Source organism: Polypterus senegalus, chromosome 14 (assembly GCF_016835505.1).
Source record: "Polypterus senegalus isolate Bchr_013 chromosome 14, ASM1683550v1, whole genome shotgun sequence".
In the NCBI taxonomy this organism is placed as follows: Eukaryota; Metazoa; Chordata; class Cladistia; order Polypteriformes; family Polypteridae; genus Polypterus; species Polypterus senegalus.
Genome location: NC_053167.1, coordinates 21,912,420 through 21,921,675, shown reverse-complemented (window position 1 = coordinate 21,921,675; position 9,256 = coordinate 21,912,420). Strand labels below are relative to the sequence as shown.

General features: G+C 33.7%; 1 protein-coding gene across 1 annotated transcript; it reads left to right on the top strand.

Annotated features, from left to right (window-relative positions):
* Window positions 1-7,651: 7,651 nt before the first annotated feature.
* Window positions 7,652-8,608, top strand: LOC120515192 (odorant receptor 131-2-like). The gene has a single exon (XM_039735942.1). It carries the CDS (start codon window positions 7,652-7,654, stop codon window positions 8,606-8,608), a length of 957 nt encoding a protein of 318 aa, XP_039591876.1.
* The last annotated feature ends 648 nt before the right edge of the window (window positions 8,609-9,256 follow it).

Genomic DNA, 9,256 nt, shown 5'->3' with positions numbered 1-9,256 from the left:
TTATTGTTACTATTGTACAATAAAAACATACATTTGATTTGAATCTGTAACAGCTGGTGTAAATTTATGGTATTTGTAAAGATTAGCATTTTCTTCTTCTTTTTTTAATTCAGTTTTATTCTTTCAGTCATGTTCACGCTCCCCTCGACGTATTAACGTATTATAACAGAGGTGAACTCAGATGAGGATGGGGGTTCTACATCGGAGAAAGAGAACAGAAGCCCTCCCTGCAAGAAACGTCCACTCACACATAAGAACAACACAGCTGCACCAGGCGGAAAGGTGAAAAATGGCACCGTTTGGATGCAGCAAGAGGTAGGGCATCATCCTGCTAGTCAGTCTACACTCCACGTGTCCAATGAAATAGCAGGTCTTACAGAGCTTGCCATGAAAAACATGTATATGTTACTTATATGAATGCCACATCGAATACTATTAACCCTTATTTATTTACTTATCTTCCTCAAGCGTAAAGTCACAAGTAAATTTATAAGCTAAATGCTGGATATCAATAAATAACATTCTATGGATTACAGATTGTGCAATATTTAGATGCTACCCCTGAGTCACAAGTCACAGCTTTTATGATAATTGTTGTGTTTGATTGTTCTTTGTTCTATGCCAGTTACAAAATGTAATAATGTCATTCTTGTGTTAGAATTTAAATCAGTTAATATTTTGATGGTATCTTGTGGTAATGCTCCATCACATTTTAAATTGTTTACACAGTGAATATTGAACTGAAGCTTGACTATAAAATTAAAAAATATATCTCAAATCAAGTCAGAAACACCATACCTGTCAGAAAAATCATAATAAGATATTTTCCCTAAATAGCTCAGCTCTAATGTGTGAGTGTGTGGACTGTGTGATAGGCTGGTGTCCTCTCCAGGTTTGGTCTCTTGTCATGATAGGCTTGGGTCTCCTGATTTGTTCTGAGCGGGTTTAAGCATCTTATATTTTGTGCTTACTGTAAAATTGTGTGAGGAAAACATACTACATACAGAATGTATGTAGTACATACTGTACTACAGTACAGTAGTAATTACAATATTAATAGCTCCCATGGCAATGAGCAGAACAAAAACAACAAAAAAACACCCACTCCTGACATTAAACCTCCAGTGACATACACTATATATACATGCATATGTATACATCTACCCATCATTCCACCAAAACTACACATGGTAAGGGATCTCATGATTTAACATCTTCAGAATTTTGAATTAATTTAAATGGAAATGTTGCATTATGCCATAAAAGTACAGACAGCAGTTTTGTTTTTCACTAGCGAGATCTTTCACCTACTACATTCAGGTCCTGATTTCCCTTTGAAGTTTGTCTTTCAAGAATTTGCTTTTGTCACTATTTTCATTTGTGTCAATCAGTCAACTGTCTGTAAGTACTACTCATATTTCAAAAATCTATTGTACTGTATTTAGCTTGTGAAAGTTTTGATCACTGAGTGGTAGAACAAAAACACTCATTTTTCATTGTTTCCAGTAATGTCATCCTGCTTCTTCAAAAATCTGAAAAAGTGAAACAGTTTTAAGTTCCTTTTCTTCTTTATTGAAAACTTGATTGGACTGTTTAACTAAATTGATTACATTCATCAGCCTCTCAGTTGTTATAGTCTGTATTACTGTGAAAGTTGTAGTGATGAGAAATAGAGGAAATAGCATGGATGGTACATTACTTGAAAAAATCTGATAAGTGAATTTCATTGTGAAAAAATAAAAATTCTACTATCCTAACAAAATAATAATATAGAACAGTTTGATTACCGAGACCTCAATTAATTGTACTTGAATGGAAAGAAAAGAAAAAGCCACATATTTCAACCATTTAAATTTAAGCTATCCTTAATGTCAACACAGATTAGCATCTGGTTTTCAAGAACATGTACTCAGTAATGAGTGTGGTCTTGTTTACTTGAATGTCCTGTGTTGCTTTCAGCCTTGTGCCTAAGCACTTTAAGCTCTAGCAGTAATGGGAAAAAATGGATGGGGGACTGGATGTTCTAATTATGTTTTTTAAGGATGATACCTATTACAGATTTTGTGTTACTATAACTGGTCAATTGTACTTTTTAAAATATCTTTAAACTCAGCTCTTGCAATAACACTTTTTTTTCAAAAATTCAAACAATATTTGAATAAATAGTCTACCCTTTATCTCACATTTCAGGGAGAACCAATATTGCCAAGATTATCATCCTTCCCAAGCTTATTTTTCTAATTCAAAACAGTCCTTTATACATTAACAAATCATTCTTAAGGAATTAGACTCAGTTAAAACCTAATTTACCTGGAATTCGAGACATCCACACATTCAAAAGGTGACTTTATAAAGACCTAAAGCAGAAGTTGGCATGGTACTGCTTAAACTTTATTACTGGCCGGCAAATACACATGCTATAAAGACCTGGCAATTGACACAACATGAATATACTGAAGCCTGGTCTTCAATAGAAATAAAATCTTGCTGTACATCTTTATATTCCTTGGCTTGTGCTGCAGTAAATGCTAATTATCATCAATATACCATTAATCCAATTATTCATCAATTACTTAGAAAATGGAAGCAATGCAGGGTGCAATGCAAGGCAGAGAAGCTTTTATTTGCTGCAACTCCACATGATAAGCACCTTTTTCAACCTTCTCAAACCAGTATATAATCCTTGGAAATTGCCAGGGATTAATATATATATATATATATATATATATATATATATATATGTTATAATATATTAATATAATATATACCAGTCAGTTCTGAAGACTCCAACAGCATCGCAACAATAAATTAAAATATCTCAAAGTCTGGGTTATGGTTGAAAAAGATCTTCAACTTAATCTCAGAGAAGAAGTTGAAGGCAGCCACAGAATACACTCTAGCTCTATCTGTGCAAAGCATTCAATCACTGATTACTACATTTATCTCATTTAAAATTGTCCAAAATGTATCTAGGGCAAGATCCAACTTGCGAACATTGTAATCTAGCTCCAGCATAACTGGGCCACATGTTTTGGAAGTGCACCAAATTAACATCATTTTGGACAAAAACCTTTGAATGCCTATCAGACAGCCTTGGTGTCACAATCACTCCTAACCGATTAACGTCTATGTTTGCTGGATTACCAGATAGGCTTAAAGTGAAGAATGACAAATTGGTTGTAACTACCTATTCCACACTAGTGACATATAGACTTATCTTGCTCAACTAGAAGAATCAAAACACACCTTTTATAAGTCAGTGGGAAACTGATGTTCTGTACTATTTGAAAGAGAAAAAAATCAAATTCTCACTTAGAGGGTCTGTTCAAAATTGTTTTTAAATATGGCAAAATCAAATTTTCAAATAAGCATTTATATCAGGGAAAAGGACATTCTCCCTTCTTTGTTTGTTGAGATCGAACTCTGTTTTGTTAAGTTCAAATCAATTATATGGAATGTTATTTTCTTCAAATAAAATTAAAAAGATGCACACACACCCATACACACATCCTTTATTCTGCACCCAAACTGAGGCTTGCAAGTTAAAGTTAATTGAATCTATATTCTGAACCTGCACTCTGATTTAACTGCCGCAGCCCACACTACACCTGCAGACATTTATGATTATGAACAAGTACTAGTATTCAGTATCAGACTTTGGTAAGCTTGCATTGTACTGTATTTAGATATGAAGCATGTTAATGAAAATCAACCATCTTTATAAACTCTGTACTAGAATTTAAAACATGTATATGTTACAAGTTAGAAACTGGTATTTCAAACTGCCCAGTAATACATCTCGTGAAAATGACAGATGCTTAATAAAAAAATACTTACAGTATATATCTGACAAATTATATATATGTACACAAAACTGTAAACAGTTGCTTTTAATTTCAAATTTACAGTTCAAGCCCATTAATATGTGACTCTCCATTTATTTTCTTTAACTCACTCTTTGACTCTTCCCAAGTCTTTTTAAAATAACTTTTTAAACAATTGTAACTTGATCGTGTGTGGTACCTTGAATATGCAACATTCCACCTGAAGTTAGGCATGTTTGAATGGGAGGGCATCTAGGAAAAGCTAGGGTGGCAGCTAGAAGAAGTGTTAGTGAGACCATCGGGGGCAGTGTGTGGATACCTCAGCTCAGTGACAAGAACACTGTGATGTAAAAATTGTCAATAAATAGATATTAAATAGTTGTAACTCTCTGAGGTCATAAGAGATCACTAGTTATCTTTCAAAAGAGTAGCCTACAGCAGCCTGGTAATTCTGGCCCCCTAATCATCCTCTGCCCTTTATTGATCAACTTTCTCTGTCAAAAAAAATGAATAGCTGATGTGTGGTGAACATTCTGGTGCAATAATGGCCACAGTTGCATTGTCCAGATGGATGCTGTACACTGGATGTGATTGAATTAATTCTTCACTGTCTATGTAAAACAGTTTGTGTAGGTTAGAAAAGAGTTATGTAAAAGTTATTATCATTCATTATAAAAATATAAGAATATTTTTATCGTCAACATGATGTTTAGTCCTATAGATGATCTATGTGTACTCATAATAATTTCAGGAAAAAATCTTCAATCCAAACTTAAGTACCTATGCCTCACAAAGAATCTAGCAACTTATTTATATTTATGGTGGCCTCTGTGGAGAAAAACATTCGAAAGCTTGTGCAAAACTTACTCATATCAAGACTGCATGTCAGCTCTTGTATTCTGATTACTATAGCAGACATGAGCATTTTTTTTTTATTTAGAAATGACATGCTAAATATGCTAATGTTTCATAACAATTTTCTTCTGCTTTTTAGTATTTTGCGCTTTACATTTTTATGGTTATTTTTTTCCATTATTTACTAATAAGAAACATGTGAGTAACACTAAAATACCTGCCCTTTAGTGTGCACATTGAGGCCCCTGGCTAAACTGGGGCCCTAAGCAGAAACTTCTTGGGTCCACAACACTCCCAAAACAATATTTCTTAGAACATTTTTTTTTTAATAATATACATATAAAAAATAATAAAGCAGCATACAAACTATAATTTTTAATCTCTTTCACATATAAATGAAGGCCATATTAGTAATAATAATAATAATAATAATAATAATAATAATGGCCCAGGGCATCATTTTGCTGTTACTTTTTGTTACTTGATATAGCCAACATATTGCGTGTGACATGAGCTACAACAGCCAAAAAAAAACTTTTTTACAACAACTGCTATTAATAAAAATAATAAATACTAATACCACTGTAAATATTAAAAAAAAAATAATACTACTACTGAACATGATTAATAAATGTACTTATTGCAGCAAAATCAGGGTTTAAAATGAAACTGAATATTTCTATATTTATAAAATTAACTTGAATATATTTCTGATGCTTATGAATTATCTAAACTTCATTTGTGACAGCAGATAGCAGTATTAGCTATCAATTAAATTAACCAAAAATTGAAGATAATCTGAGCTATTTGCTCTTTTTTGTTGCTTGCATGGTGCTTTTCCATGATTCAGTCAATAACTAACTGGTAACTAAAAGAGCCTGTGTGTTGGTGGAATTTACAAACATGTTCTCAAAGCAACAACACTGTGAACACTTCATCTATCAAGTCATGTTACCAGCCTTCAACAATGTCTGTAGGTCCTGTGGTCTACATGGTGAAAATAATCCTCAGTTATGTGTCAGCTAGGTGTTGCAATATCAGATAATATCTGTTAAACACTCGAATACCAAAGCTGCTATAATTAGTGCTATTGTTACTCCATTGCTATTCTAGTAAACTGCAAGCTTCAGTGCAGTTGAAAATTAAGTAACACTAGTTAGTTTTCTGGAAGTTAAACTAATTTCTAAACACAAGTGCAAGTGTCGCACAAGCTGGTTCTTCATGCATTTGTTTCCCAATCCAGTCGTTAATTGGTAAGTACTTCTTAAACAGGCTTTCTCTTACACCAACAGGATCCCATAGGCAGTGATCGCCACACAGATTACAATACATTCACTGTCTTCTTTCTCCACGTAATCAGTTGGCACACAAGAAATGTCTTCATATTTGGTAAAGCTGTGCCACCGTGCCCCCACATGTGTAATGCATGCTTTAATGAATTTTATCATGAAAATCATATCAAGTATATATCTAGTTATTCTAAAATGTTCAGTGAGTTGCAATATCATGAATGCAATGTATTCTGTGTTGCAATCACTGTCTGTGCTCTCCTGACAGCTTCTTGCAGTATGATTTCACTGTGTCCCCACATGTTGTAATTATTAACAATATACATTATTTAAATGAAGTTAACAGCTTATCTGTAAAATATAATATACATACTTTGATGCATTTCATCATAAAAATGATATCAAGTGTGCATCATAGTATTCTAACACCACACAGCTCCAAGAGGATAGTTCTTGGATTTTTTAAATCATCTTGAATGCCAAGGATCATCAAAATCAAATTGAATTCCTTAATTGTCATTGTATGGTATAATGAGATTCACTATGCAACTCCTCCATAAACTAATTTTTGTATTAAGTGATAAAAAGATAATATGATAAAAAAAAATGAAAACAATACAATATGAAAACATAAGTATAATATACTTGTACATATAGTGCAGACAGTGAAAATGGTTCATAAAGTGGCTCAGGTTGTGCAATATTACACTTGTAGTGCAAGTTTACAGTGTTTTAATCAGAATTATAAGTACAAACAATTTATGGGGAGCACTTGATGAACGGATTGAGTGCATTTATAGCTTTTGGGATGAACATTTTCTGAGCCTCGATGATCATGCAGTAAAGGCTCTGAACCATTTGTGGGATGGGACAAGTTCATGCAACCTGTGGCATCGTGAGTGCAATCCATGAAGATGCTGGTGGCTTTCCTGTGGCAACATGTGCTAAAAATGTCTTCCAGGACTGGAAGCAATTATCCTCTGCGCTCTCTGCACAACCTGTTGTAGAGCTTTCCAATCAGCTGCTGTGCAGCTGTGACACCACACATACTGTAGATACAATGGGTTAAAATACTTTCATGGTGCACTGAGAGTAACTACACTAAAGCAGCTATGGTATTTGTAATAGTTTGGCCATTCTGTGCACCATTATATCTTTACAGAATGATTACAATCAAGTGACTTAAATTTGTAAACAATATGCAATAAATTTTGGTTTATTTGATATGTCATGGATGTGAATCTAAAAAAGAACACAGAAGCAGTAGCATTGCTTTGACCTTGGGTGCCACCAGTTTACATGTGCATGTGTACATGTGTGAAGCTGTTGTGAAAATATGCACGGCTTTATACTAAGTTTAGTTTTTATAATTATAAATATTACTAAATTTTCATGAATGTATTTTCTAATGCAAAATATAAGAAGAAATGAAGGAAAACTAAGTAAACCAAGAGATCATATAAAGTGCAAAATGATTGTGAAACTGGTTGGTTTAAAAACCTGCAGTCACTGGGGCCTAAGGCTAAAGCTTAGAATCACTGTTCTGTACCACAAAACTCTCAACATATTCTGAAGAAAGCACATATGATATGTTGTTACCTCTAGTTCACAAAATGGTTTTAACAAACTGTCTCCACATATTTTCCCTATATATTTTTCCACAGAAGTTACAGATCTACCACAATGAATGATACTGAATATTCAACTGAATCCAACAACACTACTAATGACGTGGCTGTTTCAGTTTTCAATAAACAAATCAAGTCCATCCTGAAGATTTCTCTTGTTTTGCTGCTGTTTATTATGACCAACTATATAAATGGATTGCTTATTGCAGTTTTTTTTAAACACAATGTATTCCATGAAAATTCCCGTTACATTTTGTTTATTCACATGGTCTTCAATGATGTGCTGGATATTTGCACTGTACTCATCTTACACATTTGGGTTGAGACTCTTCACATGATGCCAGTGTCACTTTGCTATTTTCTTATGTCTGTAGCGATCACCACAACTTACAACACTCCTTTGAACTTGGCACTGATGGCTATCGAACGCTACATTGCTATTTGCAGACCTCTGCACCACCCAAAAATCTGTACACTTCACAGAACATACATTATCCTGATCATGATGTGGCTGATCAGTTTTATTTCTCCAGCATCCGACATTCTGTTTGTCTTTACTGTAGAGCCTCTGAGTTTCTTCAGTACCAAAACTATATGTGAAACTGACAGTTTACTTCGAACTGAAGCTCAGACTATGAAAAGGGATTACATGAGCATTGGCTATTTCTTGGTTGCCTGGATTGTAGTGGCCCTCACATACATTAATATTGTCCTTGCAGCACGATCAGCCAGTCGTGCTGAAAAATCACCTGCTAAGAAGGCCTACAATACAATACTATTGCATGCCATACAGCTCACTCTGAGTACATTCATGTTTCTCGTTCCAGTTGTTAACAATTTATGGCTATATTTTCAAAAACAAGAATCACAAGATGTTCAATATGTCTCATATGTATCAATAGTTATGTTTCCACGTCTTTTGAGTCCTCTTATTTATGGAGTAAGAGAGGAAAACTTCAAAAAATATCTGAAAGAATATTTGCAGTGTTGGAAATTTGCCAAAAATTCTTGATTGATCCAGGTACAGAAAAAAAATCAAGTTATTACTAATGAAAAGTTTAAATGCCAAAGCTAAATTAGTAGTAATGAGTAAATCTGCAAGAGGAAGGCAACAAAGAAAAGTCTTTTTGATCATCACTACACTGCATGAACATGACTACACTACCGCAATTACAGAAAACTGAAAACTACGATAGGAAATATTACAAAAGTCTACAACTTCTCACCAAAAGAGTTATTCTTTTTTGAATTGTTTAAAGTTCTCAACTGCAAGTATGTAAACTAAAATACAATAAAGTATAAGACAACAGAGGTGAGCATGTTGGCAAAACTAAATCGCAGAGGAAAGAGAACCTTGCTTAGCTGCTAATGCACAATCGATGCAATTGATTAATCGAAGTGCCAGAATTCATGGTTTCTAGAAGTCCGGTCTTTTTACAGCACTGGCTTACACAGCTGGTGTGTATATACATGTATATATATATATGTATGTATATATATATATATATATACATACTGTATATATACTGTACATATATATATATATATATACACACACACACACTATATATATATATATATAAAAATCGCTGTTGCCCCTTTTAACCCAACAGACTGATACGCATACACAGGGCAATGCACGAAGAAGTTCTTTTAATTG

Excerpts from the sequence above, each read along its gene's own strand:
- LOC120515192 (XM_039735942.1), top strand. The coding sequence starts at position 7,652 with ATGAATGATACTGAATATTCAACTGAATCCAACAACACTACTAATGAC.